General features: G+C 39.5%; 1 protein-coding gene across 1 annotated transcript; it reads right to left on the bottom strand.

Moving 5' to 3' along the window:
* Window positions 1–19,640: 19,640 nt before the first annotated feature.
* LOC110928934 lies at window positions 19,641–22,115 on the bottom strand. Its single transcript, XM_022171993.2, has 2 exons — window positions 21,923–22,115; window positions 19,641–20,608 (listed from the first exon to the last, which is right to left on the bottom strand). Exons 1-2 carry the CDS (start codon window positions 22,113–22,115, stop codon window positions 19,641–19,643), a joined length of 1,161 nt encoding a protein of 386 aa, XP_022027685.1.
* Between the last annotated feature and the right edge of the window lie 1,126 nt (window positions 22,116–23,241).

Raw genomic sequence — 23,241 nt, 5'->3', positions numbered from 1 at the left:
TTTGTTAGTATGGGATGACAAATGTAATAAATATTATCGCAATATAGTTGTTATGGATTCTCTTGAGCAATCTGATTCGCCTAGTGCCGCGCCCCGATGATTCCGCCATCGGTTGGGGTGTGACAGATTGGTATCAGAGCCATAACTATAGGGAATTAGGCAAAGTTTGGGACTCGACCTAGTCCGGGTCGATGTCTTATGAAAGTGACCTAGTCTATAGTCTAAGTACCAACAGGCCGACTCTTACGAACTCGTTAGGGTTTGTTTGGGCCAACTTGCTACTCTCGATCGAATTTGTTGAAAAGTTACAACTATTGTGTGAACACCGCATACTACAGCTTCACACAAAGAGCCTTTCCTAAGGCTAGAAGGTTACTTAGCCTTTCCTAAGGCTGACACAATACACATGTTTTCAAAACTACTCGCATAACAAAACCGAGTGATCTAGTCGAGACCAGGTGTGAAAACCAATAACTCTCGATAGGATCACTCACTCAGCGTATTTTTCTAGCACGAGAACTCTTTGTTGAGCTAGGAGTGACATCCACATCTCGACAAAAGGTCTCCATTTCGAAATTCTGGTGGAACTCTCGGATTTATTCGATGAGCACAACCACAAATGGGAACGAAGTTGTTAAGCCAGGGGTGAAACCCATACCTTAATCAACTGTTCCACTCTATAAAATGGTTTACAAAAGCTCTCACCAAGGACACGACCATAACAACGACTCAGGCTGCGCGAAGACTAGAGAGACGAATGTTAGAAGCTGCATCCCAGTGGAAGCGTGAGTCCTCTAGGTCAACGCGTATGCCCGAACCTGTTGGTTATAGTCGGGTTACTTGGGTAGTCAACGCCTAAACACCCAAGGCATTCCATCTAAATTTTACGTATATGGTATCAATTACGTCTATGAGTTTTCAAATTTAAGCTTTACGATTTACCGATTTCCCGATTTATCGGAGTTACGAACCTCGAATTACAAAGCGCACAACTTGCACAGCCATCGCAATCTAAAACAAAGACCGAATGATCGCAACAAAACCAACGTCTAAGTACTCGAATTCGCTTACGCCCTTTCTCTCGTCGCGTCCTCGCGAATTCTGAACCAATATCTATGTATAACCTACAACTATATCTATATATGTATTAAATACAAAACGAATCAATTATGTGAGAGGTTAGGAATCTAGTATTTTCCTATGTGGCTCCTATGTGTTTAATTAAATTCTATACCAAGTTTTGATCGAATCAAATCGCATCAAAAGCTCCGAATTCATTATGATAGAATCTCATTCCAAATCCTTCTGTCTAGATGCCTTCCAACGACTCTATTTCGAGACGAAAGGCTAGGAGAAGAGCCAGACGAAGCGCCGATAAGAGGATTGCCTCGCTTGTAACCAGGGAAGTGGTCAAGCTCATTCCTCGAATTGTCGCTCAAGTGCACTCTCAAAGCCACTCTCGAGCCCCGGAAGACGTCAAGACGGAATCTGCATTCCTCTACAAACACTTCAAAGCCTGTGATCCAATGCCTTTCACGGGTGAAGGAGATGTTTCTCAATTACTCCAGTGGTTCGATGCCATCGAGGTTACCCTTCGTCAGAGTGGGTGCCCCAAGGCCTTCCAAACTGCTTGCGCCACCGGAGTATTTCAATCGCGAGCACTCGACTGGTGGACCGCCGAACGCAACAAACGTGGTATCTCCGCAGCTTACGCCCTCTCATGGGGTGAGCTGAAGGAACTCATGAAGGAAGAATATTGTCCCCCTCACGAAGTCCAGAAGCTAGAAAACGAATTTTGGGAAATCAAGCAAACCGAAGGTGACAATGCGTGCTATACAGCAAGGTTCAAACAGCTTAGCATAATCTGCCCAAGTCAAGTCGACACTCCAAAGAAAGCTATCGCGAAGTATATTCGTGGCTTACCAGAGTGTGTGGGTGATTTTGTCGAAGCTGCAAAACCTACTACCATCGAAGAAGCCTACCGTCTAGCCGCAGAAATCAACAACAAACGAGTCTTGGACGGATTCTTCTCCAAGAAGCCTGTCAAACGAGCTCATCAAGCAATCATCATCCACTCATCCGACGATTCCTCTGGAGAATCGGTCGGTGGTTCATCTGACAGCTCCTCGGAGGATTCTTCTAAGGATTGCTCCGACAATGTCTCCGTCAAATCATCAGGCGAATCCGAAGACGACACTGCATCAACTCAGGAAGCCCAACCTAGCCGCAAACGAAAGACCGTGAGCCCAGACTCCTCAACAACTGGACTGCCGCAACCCGAACCTCTCCGATCAGTCCTAGTTCAGTCACAACGCGCTTACAATGGATCTCATCCCCTGTGTTTCACATGCACGTATCATCACCCGCTAGAAGCAAAATGTCGCTATTGCGCAAATTGCAACTGGTATGGGCATTATACGTCGCAGTGCCGTACGGGACCATAACCTGGAAGGAAGTCATCAGCAACCGCCGTCTCCGCAAGTATCCACAACAACGTTATTTTGATCCTAATGTTGTTGTAATAATCCGACTTATCGCTATCATTTCTGGAACTTGTTTCATATATCATCGTGTGTGGATTCTATTTCTCTTACAATCGAGCACTATCTAGACGCTAGCACTATGTACTATATTATGTATTTTATCCCTATAACACTCTTAGAACGAGGTACGGTATACGTGCAAGGGACAACTAATCACGGGTGCACACGGGATTATCTTGGTCAGTGCACGGAGATCGTAGTGAAGTTCTAATGGTGCCATAACGTTTAAAAGCACGGTCAAGGCCGTGTCAACAAAGTGTGACACCAAAGCACGGGGCATAAGTAGTAGGGGTGACGCGGGGGTACGCTTTACCATACTACCGAAACTTCGTGAAGAAAGTGCCATGTGGAGTTGGACGTTATTAGACCTATTATACTATTATGGTTAATTTGACACTCTACCATCAATCACAAGGCGTAACAAAACTAAACCGCATCACTGCGAGGCTTCTCGTAAGTCCGCGTACACAAATTGCCACATCGATGAACTTAGGTAAGTTCACCCCGAAGAGCAATTGGAGCAACGCGAGACTGGTCGTAAAGTCTAGAACGCAACTTAATCGCAGTTTTGCCGGATCAATCTCGCAATCAAATCATTCGATAAGTGGCTCGAAATCGCAATCGCATCATGTGTTTGTCTAGAAATCTCTAGCGCTAGTTGTTGTCAATTGTGTGAACTTCTATCAGCTGGTGTGGATCGTCTATTGTGGATTCGCTAGACGAGTATCGAGACTCACTCGCCGCCTTCCACTCTTAACGCGCCTCGCACCTAATCCATCAACTCGATACTCTTAACGTGGTTCGCTATTACTTATCAATGCACGCATTCTACGTGTCATGTTAGCGCACAAGACCTCGCTTCACGAGACGAAACTAACAAGGTTGAAACATGGTGATGTTTTGACCATATTAGTTGACTTTGTGGAAAAAGGCCGTGTGGGCTAGCCTTAGTACTATTCGTGGTGTAATCAGTTCAATCAATCGTCTATCACTCGCAACGCAACAATCGTCGCTTATCAATCTGTTGAAATCTATTGTCTATCGATGTTCGAATGTTACTTGGAAGTCATTGCAGGTGGTGTAATGTTAGGGTGCATGACATTGCTTCACAAGATAAAACTAATATGGAAACATGGTGTTTGTCATATTAGCAAGTCTTGTGGAAACGTGCCATGCGAACTTCGTGTGGAATCAAATCGAAATCTCATTTACCCGAATCAAAATCGTGTCCTTCGTTGCCCAACCAAGCATACCATATCAGCGTTGTGCGACCGGACTACTCGCACCCGCTGCCTACGCTTGGTTTGCATCCAACTTATTTCTATTCAAAACTCGGTCTAGCACCTCATCGCTAGGATCAAGGGAATCGAAATTCTATCTGTGTCTTATCGGCACGCATGACACTGCCTCATGAAACAGAGTTAATATGGGTAAAGCATGGTGGATACGCCGCTGGTACTTCCTATATATAAGTGTTTTAACCATATCAACGAACTTTTGTGGGAAGGTGCCACGTGGGGCCCGATGTAAGTTATTTTTCCATAGTATTAAGGAAAACCTATTTTTCTAAAATTTTTACTAAAACCGTTGGACAAATGAAATTCCTTACAACATGGAGAAAACATTGAATCAGTTTGGCTCCGTGCCCAATGAAAATTTCATAAGTCCAATTCTTTTCTTAAAAACCTTTGCAATGACCGACAGGAATCTTCCCGAGAACGAGGGTTCGGCCGTCGAGTTCTGCTCGAACCCACGTTGTAGGAAAGTTTTCTTAAAACTTATTTTGCCACCTGATTCTTTTAAAATGTAAAACTCAAAACCTGTTATCAAATAACAAAACCCTCCACATAGCGCTGGTGTGGACATCAAAACGGTCGACACCGCGCCATGAGGAGATTTTTTCTTAATTAACTTCGGAAATTAATCGAGTATTGGTAAGTTTAAAACGCTATAAAATTGCTTTTTGTATGTGTTATCACTTCTAAGTAATCGAATCGTATGCTCTCTCTATTCTCACTCGCCAAATCGTAATCGATCGCTCGTTATCTAGACGCTAATAATCTCTACTCTCAATCGCATCAACCCTTACGACCCTACTATTGGGTTAATTTCGGGACGAAATTTCCTAAAGGAGGGGATACTGTAACAACCCGCACCTTCGTGCGTTGTTACTACTCGATACACTCGTTACGCCTAGCACCGGAGATTCGGATCATAATGTAACTATATCAATTTTATCGCTAAATCGAAGTATAATCGAATAATTACGCATATTCTATTGCTATTACAAACCTATTTTGCATAACACTCACGATGATGTCGAATATGGGCCTAAACTACCCTTCTCGATGAGCGTGAGGTGTCAAAATGTGAGTAATCAACGCTAACGAGGGTTATCGGGTGAGTACTATGACTCTAACCGTCATGACGATGATGGCAATATGAGTAAGTGGTGCCCCGATAATCATTGTGGCACATCACATCGAAGAACGCACTCGAAGGCACGCGTAACTCGATCACCGCACTGAGAATTGGATACATAAATACGTATATACGGCCCTTTTGTGATTAATTATAATAAATAAATTAATAATTATATAAATATATAAAAATATGGCTTAAACCGTCGAAATCGCACCAAAAACGGGATCAAAAGGCTTCCGAACGGATCAATTCGATCAGGCTAGTCCAATTGGTCAGACCGGCCCAATCAGATAGGCCAGTCCGATCGGATGGACCAGCCGATCGGATGGGCCAGTCCGATCGAATGGGCCAGCCGATCGACTGGGCCAGCCGATCGACTGGGCCAGCCGATCGAATGGGCCAGCCGATCGACTGGGCCAGCCGATCGACTGGGCCAGCCGATCGACTGGGCCAACCGATCGACTGGGCCAACCGATCGACTGGGCCAACCGATCGACTGGGCCAGCCGATCCAACTGCTGTTTTGCCTTCCTTTCTCCTTCCTTGCCTATAAATACCCCTCCATTCACTCCCAAACACTTGTGTTGCTGCTCCTAACCGACCAAGACGCTCCAGCCCTCAAATCTCTCGATTTCTTCCGATTCTTGTAAGTTTTCAACCCGAATCTTGTACTTTCTTGATCCAAATGCGATCCTTCATCTTTCTACCTTTCAAATCTCAATTTTTAACCGTGAAATCAACGGATTTGGGGTGTTCTAAGGTGATGTCACCCTAAAGTTCTTCAAAGGTGATGTCATCCCATGAAGAACAACTCAGATTCGGATGATTTACATACGATTCTTCATGAATCTCAACCAAATCAATGTGTTTCTAATCAAAAGGCCACGGATTTGGGATGTTCGGATAGATTTCATCACAAAGTTCTTATGAACTTCAAGTGTTGACCTCATATCATCAAGAACAACTCAGATCCAGGGCATTTCCTAAGTAAAATCAAGGTTTTTACATCAGATCTAGTGATAAAATGATCGATTTCGAGTTAAACACGGAAAAACCGACAAAAACGACCAGTTTCCGACGAACGGGGTGATTCCCGGCCGATGAAACAGGTTGGAATTGACGGGATTTCAGTTGCTTAACACCTCATCGTAACGTCCTAACCCAAAACGCCGAAAAACGCTCGAAAAATCATCGAAAACAGCCGAACAGGATGGCCAATCGAGTGGCCCAATCGATCGAACAGCTAGTCGATCGAGCAGCTAGTCGATCGAGCAGCTAGTCGATCGAACAGCTAGTCGATCGAACAGCTAGTCGATCGAACAGCTAGTCGATCGAACAGCTAGTCGATCGAACAGCCATTCGATCGATCAGGCTGTCCGATCGATCAGGACCAAGCCCATCCGACCGACCAGGCCCACTCGATCGAGTGGCCTGTTCGACTGGGCCAGCCCAATTTCACCATTTTGTCCGATTTTAACCCAATTTCGCCCGATTTCACGCGAATCGATACCGTTTAACGCATAGTAACCTATCACTCACATAAATCGTTTGAAATCAGGACATTCTCCGGCACCGATTCCGCAAACCTAACCGAATACGCGCTGTGAGTATACTTGACCCCTTTTATCGAATTTTGGGTGTAACATACGTTCCATAAAAACCAAACTTATCAAACGAATGATTTAATTGGACTATTTATCACTTGCGAATAACTGTTTGCATAGATATACGTGATGCTAGTACATGTATGCTAGGACTTATACTCGTGACGTCCCACCAAGACTAGTATAGTACTATTTCGCCCGACGGGGTCTAGTTATGCCATCAAGAGTCGAGCATCGAGGACTTAGCTGGTAGTATCAGTTTTGTGAGTATATATGTCGTGTATTACGTTTATGCATGTGGAAATTCGCAGCACTTTTAATCTATCACACTATCACATATCAAACCTGTATACTCGCCAATACTTTTGTATTGACAAAGTTTTAACGTATGTTGCAGGTTTAGCCGAAGTTTACATCAAATCAAGCTAGGAAGTCTAGAAACTCATCTAAAATCTAGGTTGTCGGATTTGAATTGTTCGAGAGGACAAGAAATCTGTGATGACTTACGTGATTGTATTGTTTGTTAGTATGGGATGACAAATGTAATAAATATTATCGCAATATAGTTGTTATGGATTCTCTTGAGCAATCTGATTCGCCTAGTGCCGCGCCCCGATGATTCCGCCATCGGTTGGGGTGTGACAATTAGACGTTGAGGATAAACCGGTACTAAAAGCTCTTGTGTCCTTGGACGACCTCGGTATCTTACCAACACTATACTACGTCCATGATGGGTGCACTTGCCCATATGTGTGTTTAGTGTTAGTAAATATCGTGTTTTATAAATTTAATACTTGGCTAAAAAGTGTAAAAAGGGCTTAAAATATACACCTAATTATATTGCACTTCACACGCATCAATGACCTTGGAGATATCACAAACTGTTTTTGATTTTTGAATTTAAAATTTCAAGTTTCAAATTAATGAACTTGTTTTATTTTCAGAAACACGATCAACATACTTAGAGTTTGAAACTCAGCATTCAGACATCGGTTGTCGAAAATAAAGTGAAATCAAAATCTTTTTGTATTTTTCTGAAACGAAATGCAGTAAAGAAATATTTACAAACATACTTACAGACAATATTTTTGTTTGAGTTCATGTCAGATGATCATATCAGTTTTTGACAAATCACTATTACCATTGAGCTTTGAACACTTTAAGTTCTAAACGATTCACTTAGATTGTCAGTATACTGATCCACTTAAATTTTCACACAAAGTTCAACTGTTTCAAGATACGAGATTAGTGTTTTAAGGACTTAACTTATTCGCGTGTCCCACCTCAGAATATACTCCCGTATCAAAATTCCCTAGATTCAGTCTTACAGGTGTGTATACCAATTTGATATCTGTTCTCTGGGTTAGTGCGAGACCTTGAGAGCTCGGGTATGAACTTCCGCTTAGTCAAAGAGATGAAGGCTCAACTTTAGGTGTGTTCCCTTTAGGGAATCTTTTCTTCAACTGAAATTGATTCATATCTTTCGATATTTTTCAATTTTTATGCAGAGGGTAAGCTTTTACAGCGCGTAAAGTATTATACGAGGTCTAGACCATTGCTTCCGCAATATCAGAAGACCAGGTATAATCCCCAGATATCAAACAGTATAAAGACCTAGTATCTCAGGATCAGGCAATCTCTCAAACAAGATTTCGGGGGTTACCCATATACCCGAGAGATGTTCCCCACGAGATAAGTAAGTATTGATATTTAGGTTTATATCTCGAAAACAATCTACTAAGCATGTAAAAACCTACTGGCATATCATCAGTGAGACCGTTTATCACATTTTTAACTTTCCATTTCTTTAGCGTACTGTGATTGTCTACTGATGTACTATCATTTCCTCTTTTTACACAAAAACTCATTTTTGAATTTTATCATGTTTTTTGGCTTTTTCAAATTTTCTAATGTTTTTGGATTTTCTGACAATTTCTTCCTCCCCCTAAAATTCAAAACCATTTAAAGAAAATTTGACAACCTCATACTGATAGCTTTGTCTCGCCATCCATTTTCTGCTTCTCATGCTCTGTTTTGCAGAAAATATACCCCCATGATTTACAACACATTGATATTTATAGTTTGAAAACCGTTTTTCAATCTTGTGAAATTAATCATGTTTGTTCCGCCATGAGGGTTTCGGCATATTCACTCAAACATATTTTTAAAGCTTTTTGAATTTTTGACAAATTTTAAAAACAAACACATTTTTTATTTTTCATATTTTTGGCAAAATAAAAACATTTTTTTTGGTTTTTAAATTTTCAATTTTTAGAGTTTTTGAAATATTGTTTATTTATGTACAAGAACGAACAAACTCCCTGTTTCAGTAGCAGGGTTCAGCAGCCTCTTCTTCTTGTGCCAGGCTGCTCCTACACTCTTCTTGTTGACATTCAGATTTCTTCGGAAGCACCTGCACATTCAAAAATTGAATTATTTGAACAATTTAGCCCAGTTCTGTTTGACCTTGGGCATTTTAACACAAAATGCATCATTTAACTTCGGAAAATCTTTATCCTTTTGTACAAAGGTTTTGTCAATTTTGACTTCAACTTTTTCATCATTTACCAAAGCGATTTGTCTCTTAACAGACCATGTTTGACCTTTTGGAGTACCTCTTTTGTAAAAATGTGAATCATTTTGAACATTTTGATTTTGAACAATAGTTGGTTTCCAAAACTGATGTGGTTTTGTTGCATCGACATTTGTTCTCCAACTTTGTGTTGTTCTAAATCTGGGTGTGTGAAAATTCCAGGTCTGTCTAGAATCGAACCTATTCAGCTTTGATTTCCATGTTTGATTCGAAGCAAACTTGTTTGTGTTGTATTTCCAAGTTTGTTTTGAATCAAATCTGGTCGATCTTTGTTTCACATCTTCAGATTTCTGTTTCTCAACATCATCAGACTTCTTTTTCGTTTCAACACCAACAGGTTTTAGATTTGGACACTTGCGAGCAAGATGTCCTGTTTGATCACATTTGAAACATGTTCTCTTTGAAACATCTTTCACCTGTTGTTATTGTTTTTTCTGAGCATAGAACTCTTTATTAGACTGTCGTCTAAATTTGAGTTCTTTCTCTTCTTCGGAACTTGTTCCATGAACAAAATTCATTTTTGTTTGCTAATTTGGTGTTTTATTTCTTTTCCAACTTTGTTTCTTCTTATAACCCAAACCAGCCTTCATGTTTTTCTTCTTGAAACCAGATTTGTTATAAAAAGTTTTGTGAACTTTTCCAGCAAACTTTGGAATTTCAGATTTTTCAATTTCAACCATTTTGAAAACTTTATCAATCTTTTCTGAATCGGGAATACAATATCTAAGAATAATTTGTCCGATCCAATCATGGTATAAACCAATCCTTTTGAATCATCATTCAAAGTTTTCTCAGATTTTGAGTTTTTCAAATATTCTTCATGAAAACTACCTTCGTTTTCATCCTATGATTCAGATTTACCTGTTTCAATTGACTCTTCTTTCAACACACTTTCAACGACCTTACCTACCACCTCTGAATCACTTGAATCATCAGATTTGGAATAATTTACATCATTGTTATCTGGCAATTGATCAACCATGTTGAAAGCTTTTTCGACTTTCTCATCATCATAAAATGCAAACTTTTCCGGTGGAGGAACTTGATGATACTCAGAACCAATACCCTTTTTGTTTTTCTCAGAATCATCATCACCCGGTTTTATGTTGAAAATTCTTTCAAGCATATATAATGACGCATGATAGCTTTTTAACTTGTTATCTTGTTCTAAATCAGCTATTTGACGCTTTAGCTTAGCAACATCCTCAAGGTAAGAATTTACAACTTGTTGCCTTATTGAATACTGTCGCTTAAGCATATCAGTTGTTTTAGAACAATATTTCAATCTGGATTGAACAAGTTTCATTTGACTCTTCACATCTTCATATGACTCTTTTGTAATGTGATAGGCCAATTTTATTGAATCGTATTCCTTTTTCATTTCTTGAAAAGCATTTTCTTTTGGTAAACACTCTTCTGTCATTTTCAAAACCTTTTCTTTCAACATTTCATTTTCTTTTTCCAAACGCTTGCATTTTTGTGTTAGTTTTTCGTCATTTTCTTTCAAAACTTTTTCTTTTTCTAACATTTCTTTGCATTTATTTTTTAAAACTTCTTCGATTTTAGTGAATTCTAATTCTCTTGTTCTGAATTTTTCATCTTTTTCAATACAAGCACTGCACGTTTCCATGCATTTCTTGCACTGTTTAACAGTTTCATTTAAGATTTCAGTATCGATTTTTACCTTAGTGATTGACACTTTGGCTTTCGCTTCTGTTTGTGTCTGATCAGCTTCACTCTTCTTTTGTTCTTCACCAATACCAGCACCATTATCCATTTTAACTGAACTTTCAACCTTCACATCAACTTCTCCTTTCTTTTTCGGATCATCGTCTTTCTGTTGTTCTTCAGAAACAGCTTCTTCACCAACTGCTTCGTCTTTCTTTTCTTTCTCTTCCTCAGTTATCTTCTTCAAACCATTCACCAACTCATCAACATTCTTCTTCATTCTTTCTTCATCCATCTTTTTCAAACTCGCGGTCATCACATCACGAATTATCTTGTCCAGCCTTTTCAGATAAGTTTTATCTTTTGTGTTTGAGTAATATTCGCCAGACAGAGGAATTACTGCAAGAACTTCATCAAATACCACTTCTTTTCGATGAACGACAGGATCACCATTTTTGTTTATGTAGCAATCTCTTTTCTTGTCGTATCTCCCATAGTACTTCGCTTCCTCATACTCTTCATGCATTTTCTCAATCCTGCACCCTGTAAAAAATCTCTCTTTCGGTTTTTTCTTTCAGAATTTCTTCTCATGATTTCTCCTTGATTTCAGCAACTAAATCACGATGTTTATTCTTTGATGATACAGTTCTGCCATGGGCTGTGAACCGATCATCAACAATATCATCTTCTGGAAGAAACTCGCTCCAGTCAAACCCTTCATCATCATGGATTACTGCACATGCTCTTGACTTCTCTTTGGTATTGTTTTCAATCTGTTTCAAGTTTGGAGGTTCTTCTTTGCTGCGGTGGTATATCGCTCTTCGATAATAATCATCATTGAAAGGTTTCTCAGTTTCATCAACTTCGGAATTTTTGCATTCTCTTTTGAAATGACCTTTTTGCTTACATTTGAAGCAGGTCACTTTGGATTTATCGAATCCCAGCTTTGTTGACGGACCTCCTATTGACTGCCTCCCAATAATCTCCATATATCTATGAGCTCTTCGAATGCAACTTGCTAAACACCAGCGTATGTCAATGAGTTCCATTTCTGCTGGGTCGATCTGGTCGTAGTCTTCCTTTGTCAGCTCTGAGTTTCCAATTTTTCCAGATACTAGACCTTCGTATGACTCTAACACAGATGCCAGAAAACTCATTTGTTGTTTTGCTGCATTGATGCTCATAGCCAGAGAATTCTTCAGTTTCAAAGCGATATTGCTGAGAATTTCTTCAGATTCTTCAGGGTTTGCTTTTGAGGAAGATGAATGATATCCTGGATTGTAGCTTGATGAGCTTTTCTGTGATTCTTTTGATTTTTCAACACTAAATGTTGTCTTTGGTGAGTCACCAACTTTCACCGAAGGTATGCTACCTTTGTAATAAAGACCAACATTCTATTGATGTGAAGAATTGCTCATCTTGCTCTATTTCTACAATTCAAGCTCATGAGTTTCAATTTTTTTAAATCAATACATCGAGAGTGATTGTATCATATAACACATCGTTTTTCAAAATAAAAACAAACGTTTGCCAGTGATCAGCTCGTGGTAACGCTTCAATTATTTTGTCAATCACTTCTTCTCTCGTTTTCACAATCCCAAATCTGTCTAACTCAATTTTTAAATCGCAAAAACGTTCAATCATTTGCCTCATGTCTCTCTCCCTTTAAACTATCAAACAAATCCTTTTTTAGTAAAGCAATTTTGTTCTTTTTAATTTGTTTGCCACCCTCAGCTTTAACCCTTAACGCTTCCCAAACCGATTTTGATGACCCATCATGATTTAACAATGAAAATATATCATCTCGAATAGACTGTTGAATCAAAGCGATCATCTTCTGCTCATATGAGAATTTCCGTTTGTCTTCATCAGAAAGATCATTGAGATGAATCTCTTCATGCTTGTCATTGATCGGTCGGCTGTATCCAAACTCTAAGCAGAACCAGCTTTCGTCAGCATATGCCTTGGTCCAGTTCATTAATCTTTCTTTCCACCAAGTATAATCTTCTATATTCTCAAGTTTAGGCGGTTTTGAATAGGTTCCGTAGAAGTTATCATGTTTTATGTTATCATTGATTGTTTTTGTTGTAGATTTCGGTGTGACTGTTGAAGTTTCCGATGATTCTGATGTGAAAGCTTTGTAGAATGTATTATAAAATTCTTCAGCCATGATGTTATCTCCTTAAGTTACCTAGAACACTCAAACAAACAAACATGATCAGAAAAAAAATATCAAACACCTGGATCGGACGGGTATCCGATCGAGTGAGTCAACAGAAGTCAACAAGAACAAAGATCGGGTGACAACGGATCGGGTGGTGATCCGATCGAGTGACAAAGTGCCTTGGATCGGGTGGCTACTCGATCGGGTGACTACGTGCATTGGATCGGGTGGCTACTTGATTGGGTGACAATGTGTCTTGGATCGGGAGGCTACTCGATCGAGTGACAATGTGTCTTGGATCGGGTGGTAATCCGATCGAGTGACTGTTCGATGCTTGACACTATGTTTGGGATCAAGTGTTGACTCGATCGAGTGGAGATCCGATACTTTGAAAAAACACCTGTATTACAAAAAAAATGAAATGATTAGGATCGGGTGGCAATTCATTCGGATTGCCACTCGATACTTGCACTTAAAATCTTAGACGAATAAAGTCCCCTGAATCGGATGGTGATCCGATCGGGTGGGTCAACAAAGTCAAACTTTTTAATGAATTGCAAAGAATCGGGTGGTCATCTGATCGAATTGCAATTCGAGGCTTGACACTTATGTTTTAACAACTCAATGTACAATGGATCGGGTGGTCATCCGATCGAATTGCCATCCGATCGGTGAACATCAAGAACAACAGTGACGAACATGTTGAAAAATTTGGACAGAAAAATCTTAATTTCTCACAAATTACTTGGAGTTTTGATCTGAAACTTTGTAGGCTTATAGATCAATGATTTTCGCATATAATATCCAAAAATCGGCCAATTTTAACCGTAAAAGCCATGTTAATTTTGCAATTTTCAGTCTGAAAAGTGAAGAAGATGAAGAATGAAAAAATTTGACAAATCTGAATGAAATTTGGATCTGATTCTGATGAAATCCAGTACGAATCTGTGTGAAAGATCTGTGCAATCGAGCTCCTGCTCTGATACTACTTGTAGGACTGGTTTTCGACTTCGTTTCGATTGCGAACCGACTCGTGTAACGTGCGGAATTCGTACACGAACGTGACCGAACACACACGACGTAATATAATTGTGATTCGGTAAAAGATATGAAATGTACAAAGTCACGTGAATCACCTAGAACACTTTCTCTCTCTAAGAACCAAGATCTCCAAAGATCCAAATTAAGCAAAAGTTCAAAGTCCTAATCTCTAACCCTAAGGTTTCTATTTATAGGCCAAGGGGCTTAATGAGAGATCTCATTAATTACATAATTGCCACCTTGCCTTTTCCTACATATTACAATATAAAGACTAGAATTAATCTGCTTCTGCTACGATCTGTCTTGAGGGAGGCGATAGACATAAATGCACCAACAGGTCCTTCAAGATTCAATGGCACCGGTCTCCTTAAACAAGCTCCTTACAACTTATGATCACTAGAGATTGGATGATTATGTGGTGAAGATGGCGGTGATGGTGGTGGTGGCTCACGGCCGTGAATGGAGGAGGAGAGAGAGAGAGTTTTGTGTGTTATGTGTTGGTGAGAATGAAAAATTATGAGGACTAATGGTTTATAAATTAGATCATCCAACATCTTGTTAACTATTGTGTAATATGCCTTCAAAAGACTAAACAAAATCTATTAAAATAATTGAAACAAATCAAGGTGGTGGCCCACCTTCATGACCGTAAGTATGGGGGGGGGGGGTATAGTTGAGTTTCAATGGTAAGTTAAGTTATCAAGTTAGATTCTAAGTGTCTAGTTAGTGTATTTAGTTGTTATGTTGTTATATGATATGTTATGATGTCCGGGGACGATAACTAGCTCGGAAATGATAAAACAATGCTTCTAGTGAAAATTTGGTGTTTCGGGTAGTGTCTGGTTGTTCGGTTAGTTACCGGTTCGTTAAGGTGCTAAACTACGCAGTTTAGTGTGCTTTATGTTACCTTTTGTGACAGTTTTGATTCATGTCACTTAGGAAAGTATTCTGGACCATTAAACCATAATTCTGCATAATATTTAGTTGTTTAAATGCTGATTTTTGCTGAAAATTGCAGAATTCTGCAGTTTATGTGAGTTTTAGGCACTTTCCGACACTTAAACTATCACTAGGAAGGCAGTTTTATGATCCTTACTTTCCTACACACTATACTAGTGTAACTCTTGGTTTCTGGCTCATTCTGTGTCTCAATACCATGTCTGTCTAAGTACTGAACTCCCGTCAGTACTTCTGATTTGTTTGATAACTGTGCTAACTTTGTTTTATGCATCATTTGAAGCATAGAGTGTTGAATGCAATAGTGATATGATATCATGCAATATGTGATGCACTTGTATGTATGTGATAAAAATCAGAAAGCATTCATGTCATAAATTTTGAATCAAGCACAATCATTAAGGCACTAATTACTATGTAATCAATGTATGGGTACATGAAATTTTGACAGTTGTCACAGACACGGGGGCGTGGCCAGATACCTGCAGAAAAGACAAAGTCATAGAAGTTTCTATTCCCAACACGCGGGGGGGGGGGGGGGGTGCCCAGCTCAACACGGGCTGTGGTCAACGCTAAGATTCGCAGAATCCAGCAAATCTTGATAGTACAGATACGCTTCTGCACACGGGGCCGTGCCCAGTGAACACGGGGGCGTGTGGAGCTAATGCAGACAAATTGTAATTAATGAAGAAAGAGAAAGAGGATGGACACGGGGCCGTGTCCGGGCTTCTGTGCAGACTATAAATAGGGGTGCTTGGTTCACTTTAAAGGCATTCCTTGGCAAACCACCTCTCTCCCACTTCACTCACACTCCACCACCATCACAACACCCACATCCACCACCATCATCCATCTTTGAGTGTGTAGTAGTCTCGGGATCCAAGATTGATAGTAAGAGTTCTTAACAATCAAAGTCCATGTTTGCCTAAGTCTCTTACATCACTTGGTGAACACAAGCATTTAGTGTAATACTTTTGATTTTTAATCTCTTCGCACTTTTTATTTTGTTTCGTATTATTGACTTTAATAACTAGTTTCTTATGTTGAAGGTTAAACTTCCTTATCATTTGTCTGTGGTGTCTTGGCATTATTTTACTGTCTATATAAAATAAAAAATTTACACCATTCATATCTCTACGGTCTATATAGAGATATGTTGGCTACCTGGTGGGGGTTTAAGAGAATGGTTTGGTAAGGTTCTTGCCTTGTTCAGTGTATAGATCCTGCAAGGACCTGGGTCAAGCTTACTAGGACCTCCTTCAATACCCACTGGTATTGGATGGCGGGGGTGTGAATGGCTTGATCCCCTCATATGTAAACTATTATTAATTCATTAACCCGGCTACTTGGGATTGTATCCCTGCTGACTCAAACCACTTAGCCGAGGGTAACGTCACCTTCAAAAGAGGGGCCTACCACATTACGCATTAATAACTTAATTAATTATCTTTCAATATTCCGACCCTTTAGGATTGTATCCTTGCTGACTCAAACTACTGGGTTGAGGGTAACATCACCTTCAAAAGAGGGGTCTACTACTATAACTAAGATAATCTCTTAAAAAGTGAAAAAGTGTGGAAATCATCAAAGGTTACATTAACGGCGAGTCGGATCCAAGTGATTCATCTTGTCTATCTGTTTTTATTTTATTTATATTTTCAGCATTTTTAGTTTTTGTTTTCATGTTTAAAACCTTTTCTAATACTTTTGATTTAATTAGACGTTGAGGATAAACCGGTACTAAAAGCTCTTGTGTCCTTGGACGACCTCGGTATGTTGCCAACGCTATACTACGCTCACGATGGGTGCACTTACCCATATGCGTGTTTAGCGTTAGTAGAATATTGTGTTTTATAAATTTAAAACTTGATTAAAGTGTTAAAAAGGGCTTAAAATATTAATAAAAATATATCACGCTACACAAGCATCAATATTCGATCTGTTTGTTTACTTTTTTGTAGAAATGATGAGCATGACTTATGAAGATAATTAGCCTATAAAATTGTGTGTGATGATAGATATATCGGGTTTTATTTCAATTTTTTTGTTAAATTTGGAAGAGAGATAGAGACTAAGAGAGAGAAGGGGGTCGTAAAAAGTGAGAGAGAGAGGGGGTGTAGGGAGAGGGAGGTGATCTTGACGTCCTTTGATCCTTAGAGAAGATAAACAGTTTTATATTTCATTATAAAGAGCAAATCTTTGTCTTGGTTATCTTTTTTCATAAACATTATGCAATTTTTGTTCCGTTTTATAGGGGATCATGGTAATAAGGCTGACTCAGTATCAAGGTTATGTCAAGGTTATTTAACTGATGAGGTGATTTTTGTTATGCTGAAGAAGAATTATTTTAATTTTTATGACTGGGATTTTTTAGTTTTAGTTATTTCGGTTAGAGGTTATGATGTTCTTTCAACAGGGAGACCGTTATTGGTTAGAGAACCAACTCGAGCCAATGAATCATTTTCACGTTTCCATGCATTCTGCATTCAATTCAAGGAAATCAGAGTGCTTTTTGTTGTTCTAGTAAAGTAGGGTTTCGTTTTTGTTTTGAAACGGTGACATTAGGGTTTCTAATTTATTGATTTTGTATTGTTTGTAGGTCCGCTACATGTTTGTTTCCATGATGAAGAATGCGTAGTACGGTACATGGACCATGGTTAATTACTTCGGTATGTTACTTATTTTGGGTGGACATGTGAATTACTGAACGCCGGCCACTTCTAATACCATGATTTTGATTATAAAAGCCCTTAACTGCTGTGTTGAAAGGAAGAATTAGAAATAGAACTACAAATTGTGTCCTTGAATAAATGCACTTTGCCATAGGGTTGTACTAACTGCGAAGGGACAAGCACTTGTTGATTAATATGGCATTAAATTCTTTGAAACTGTAAGTTAACCAAACAGCTGAATAATGTTTTAGTTACCTTTTTTAGACTACTTAAAGAAAATATTTAACAACTTCTATAATTGGCAGAGTACATGCACAAAAGTCGGGTAAAGAGGACGAATGAGATAGATATACGGCACAAAGATCAAATGATGAAAACTGGTCCCCTAAGCTAAGAAAGTGACTGAAAGCCCTTAAAATCTTTGAGGCTGTCAAGGAAGACAACAGTGCACTTCTTTCACAAGTCTATTTTTCCAGGGTTGATCTGTCTAAAGATCTTACTCAACTTGAGTTGTATGACCAGTGCACAAGCATGATGGATATGGGTCTTGAAGCATCATCTGATGGTTTTGACTGCAAGATTTTGTTTTTGAAGGCAAGGATTATGTTTCTCTAGATACATGACCAAGTTCATCTTTTCACTTAGATGCATGTACTCAGTTGTTTTCTTTTATATGTCACAGGTGGGTGTAGATGTCAATGCTATCCGAGAATGTAGTTGCCATTAGAGGCTGTGAAGAAGATTCTGTAGACCTAAACAAATCTAATCAGGTACATCATATGACTCTTGATTTAGTCATTGTACTTTCGGTTATTTTGTTTTTAAATTTGGAACTGAAACTAAACAGAGGAAGTTCAGGGGTTGTTTTGTATTTTATTGAATTTGGAGCTTCAAAACTGGAAAGCGAAAAAAGTAATTGAAAGTTGTGTTACTTGCCATGTTTAATTTGGTTGGTTTATCGTACTCAGAGTTATTGTAACATAAATAGAGGTTCAAATGGACAGTATCCATTTTATGGAGCAAGCACTTGGGCAGCTGGTGCCTGGTATGATTACTGCTGCAGGTGCAACCACCGCTTTTTATCCGTAGATGAACATGGCTTTGTGATTTTAGTAAAATGTTATATTTTTGTTGATTCTTTCTCAGGCATAGGAGCCTGATGCACTTATGTGTAAATTTCATGGTGTGTATGAAAAGTTGAGTGAGATTTTGGATTGATTAGTGTATAAAGAACTTGGAATCACAAAAGAAGTTCAAGAGTAAGTAAATATTTGATGTACTAGCGGAGATTAAATGCTCATATGTCAAATTTAGGGCCACCATTTTTGTATATGTGATTTGTAGATGTGACTGTAGGAAAAAAGAACTTATGTAAAACAAACTATGTACCCGGCCACAACGCGCCAGGTACTTTTCTAGTTATATACAAATTGCAATATCCAAAATAACATGTAGATATTACAATGGCCCAAATCCAAAGCCCAAACCCCAGGTCTCAAAGGTATGCTCAGGTAGGTAACTGAAACCAGCCCAATTGATGCCAAATTCAGGTTCGTTTCACTTCAAGGCAACATCTACCAATGAAAAATGGGCTTTTCAAAACTAATAATCCATAACAGTCGATAACCTACAAACTCGAAACCTTCCTTCCTGAGACCGTTGCCAGTTTCTTTTTCCTCCCCTCACAAGGTTCTTCTCCCACGCATAGTTCCTGGCCCCCTCCTCGCACTCTTTTCAACGTTGGTGTCCATGGTGCTACAAACCACCCTTTGCGGGTGCTCTAAGAACCTCAATCAAGCTTAAAAAATAAAGTTCATATACAAATCATTTACATGCATTTCAAAATTATTTACACTTGTAGATGATTTCGACCACCCGTATTCAAAGAGTTCAAGAAGTCGTATTTACATAATAACATTTGTATACGAAGTATACAAAGCAGATAAAATCGTTACAAAACCGTTATGTTGGTGATTCAGCGTCCCCCATTCGAATCCCACTTGGAAACATAATTGTTATGAAGCGGGCTTCGGGCTAACGGGCTGCCACTGCCAGGAGGACTCTCTCGATCATACCTATTATTATTCGCATAGTACTCGTCATAAGGCGAACCCCTTTGGTAACCCATGTGCCCACTTGATCTGCTTGATCGCGCATACAGATTTGGCGCTTGTTCCGTTTGGTGCCTGTAGTAATCGGCTAACCCGGAGGATCTCATCCTCATAAAATGGTCAGGAGAAGAGTTCTTGTGTGGGCTGGGATCTAGTGGTGGTTTGGGATATTGTTGTGGATGGTGGACGGGTGGATGGTAGTGGTTGGGTGGCGGCGGCGGTGGTGGTTGGCGATGCTGTTGGTAACAAGGGTATTGCTGGTTGTTAAGGCCCAAGTTCAGAGTTGAAATTGGGCCTTGGTTCTTATAGTTGGGCTGGGAACTGGAACCAAAATTACACAGGTTAGGTGAGCTACGGGCCCGGCTCATCGCACCTCCTTTGTGAAAACCCGTGTTTTCAGGGTTTGTCACATTAGGACCCACCGCGGGAACTATGTTTCCCACGGTGGCTTCTGGTGGTGTTCTTGGGGAAGAACACGCAGATGAGATAGTGAAACTTGTTTGGCTGGTGTTAACAGCGGGTGGTCTAAAACCACTATTATACACCGGTATAGGATTAAAAATAATACCATTGATGGAATTAATGTACCGTTGCTCAAGAGAGTGGCGGTCCATTGGTCCAACCGGGTTGTCAATAATGATTGGGTTTGCCGGAAAAAGAAAAGTCCGGAGCCGTGGTGTTCCGGTTAGGTCTTGGCGGTCGTATTCCTCAAACATGTGGCGGAGATCTTCGTCGGATTTTACGCTCACTAACGCATCAAGCTCCTCGGTGATTAACTGGTATTTCAAGGTCACAGCACCTTCGATTAGGCTGGTTAGCTTCTTCATAAGATCTGTTAAAAATAAGAAGAAACAAATACAATTCTAATTATTAAAAAAAAAAAAACAAGTGCACGTGGATAGGGGTGCAAACACTCGAGATCGACTCGAGAAAAAGCTCGAAACGAGCCAAGCTTTATCGAGCCCGTGCCGAGCTTGAGCCTAAAATAAGGCTCGTTTGTTTATCGAGCCCGAGCTTGAGCCTCGCATGTGAAGCTCGTTAGGCTCGTTGAGCCTTAGTGTAGACGAGTCGAGCTTATTCAAACATGTTTACAAGACGACCTCGACCCTAAAAATAAGTTTATTTAGTAAATGAGCCGGAGCCCGAGCTTCACATATCGAGCTCGCGAACTTCACATATCGAGCTCGCGAGCTTAAAAAGTTTGTTATTTACATTATTATTATTATTTAGGGTAAATTACTTTTTGAGTCCCTGTGTTTTAGTGGTTTTAACTAGTTGAGTCCAAAAGCAAAAAGTTTAACGACTTGAGTCCCTATAAGCATTTTCATTAACCATTTGAGTCCTTTTGGGTCCAAATTTTAACCTTTTGAGTCCAATTTTTTGGACTCAAATAGTTATAAAAAGAACAAAATTGGACTCAAAACGTTATAAAATAAATGGCTAGGGACTCAGGGCGTTAAACTTTTTGATTTTGGACTCAAGTGGTTAAAACCACTAAAACACAGGGACTCAAAAAGTAATTTACTCTATTATTTAATATATTAATTAGAAGATAATAAACGAGCAGAGCCCGAGCTGAGCTCGAGCTTGAGAAAATACCAATGAGCCGAGCTCGAGCTTTGAAAACAAAGTTCGAATCGAACCGAGCTTGAGCCCGAGCTCTCATATGTTAATCAAGCTCGAGCCTGGTCAAGCTCGGCAGTGGCGGATCTAGCCAGTTTTTTCACTGGGTTCCTTTTTCCAAATCATACAAGATTTACACTATAAAAAAACGTTTTTTTTTTTTTTTTTTTTTTTTTTTTTTTTTTTTTCAAATCATACAAGGTTTACACTACAAAAAAACGTTTTTTCCAAATCGACTGGGTTCCTGAGAACTCGTAAAAAGGCTCTAAATCCGCCCCTGAAGCTCGGGCTCGACTCGTTTGCACCCTACACGTGGACCCTGCCTGCACAGGGTCCGAGGTGTAAAAGAAATCCTGGTGTTATTAATAATAACACACCGAAAAATTTTCAGATTTTATTTCAATGAAAATGCTAACAATGATGAATGCAGAAAATATGAGCCAAATTTTATAAACAATTCTTTGAAATTGTAAGCAATTTTTCGTGATGAAATTATGGGAAGAATTATAATATAATATAATACCGGTGAAAGTAATGGTGCGAGGAACAGAGACGACGCGGGTCTCGCCGCCGACATACTTGAGGTGGCCGTCTGCGGGACGAGGAAGGATCTTGCCTCCATGGCTGCAAAGAAACTTGACCTTGCTTCTCGGAGAACCGGCAGCCGATCCGGGCAACGAACTCGAGGTCGATTCAACGTCACCGGACGTCGACATGTATTCCGGCAACGTATGTTTTACGTATAATACGATCTATATATATACCGATTATGTATGTATGCATGGAGGAAGATTCAACACCACACCAACCCTGCCCCTGCCCATGCATATATAATTATTATTTGTTTTTATTTTACTCAACATCAAAAGTTATTTGACAAAGTATTACATTTTTGGTAAATTAGTTTTTAAGTCGGGTTTTAACCATTTGAGTTTAAAATAAAAATGTTTAACGCTCTGAGTTCCTATAACCACTTTTCTTAACTATTTGAGTCCAAATTTCTAACTCCATCTACCAAGTCTGTTAACTATGAGGGTAATTTGGTCATTTACACACAAAGTACAAATCTCATATGCACATAAGTACAAGGAACAAGTCTTTAATGCATAAACTTTTAATCTATTATATATAATAAATGAAAGGTGATTTGGCCACGTATCAGTAAATTAGGGCTTCTTTTCCCGCCCAAGAGTGTCATCCCCTTTTCCTTTTATGATCTCTCTTCTCATCTTTATCTTTGTTTTGAAACGCCTAGGGTTCTTTCTCTCTCTATATTCAGGCGATTCAAACTTCACAAACCCTAACCCCCTTTAACAATCACCGCCGCCGAGAATCGCCCTATATCTGGATGCTTACACCAACAATAAGAGCATAATAAACCTGCAACTTTAGCAGCATCTTCTTCGTCGAGAATCGCCGCAAAGCCGTTGAACAGTGCTCCGTCCCATTTTTTTCCTTTATCATCTCTTCAAATTAGATTTTGGTCTACATCCTTCAATTATTGAGACCATTCTCTCCATCTAAACCCTAATTTTCTTCCAGACGCCACCATAAAATCTTATTTTGTTCATCGATTATCTTCCTTCAAAAGGTTTGTTCTTCTTTTTTTATTGAAATACTTTCATGATTTCCTCTTATTTATACTAATCCTTTGTGTTTTGGGTCTTTCATGTAACCATTGCTAGGGTTTCGTTCGAGAGTTAGTTCGAGAGATGGGGCGCCGGCTAAGGGTTCTGCAGTGTTTCTCTTACAAGATTCTTTCACCTTGAGGTTTGATTTGTATGTTTATAGAACTATGTTGATTTTTCTTAACGGTGATGATATGAGTTCAACATCTGTTGA

Source organism: Helianthus annuus, chromosome 3, assembly GCF_002127325.2.
Source record: "Helianthus annuus cultivar XRQ/B chromosome 3, HanXRQr2.0-SUNRISE, whole genome shotgun sequence".
NCBI lineage: Eukaryota > Viridiplantae > Streptophyta > Magnoliopsida > Asterales > Asteraceae > Helianthus > Helianthus annuus.
The sequence above is the reverse complement of the archived record's forward strand: the minus strand, read 5'-3'. Positions and strand labels throughout refer to the sequence as shown.

Coding starts and splice junctions, on each gene's coding strand:
- LOC110928934 (XM_022171993.2), bottom strand. CDS start 22,115: ATGTCGACGTCCGGTGACGTTGAATCGACCTCGAGTTCGTTGCCCGGA. Junction 20,609..21,922: donor TCGCACCATTACTTTCACCG/GTATTATATTAT, acceptor TATTTTTAACAG/ATCTTATGAAGAAGCTAACC.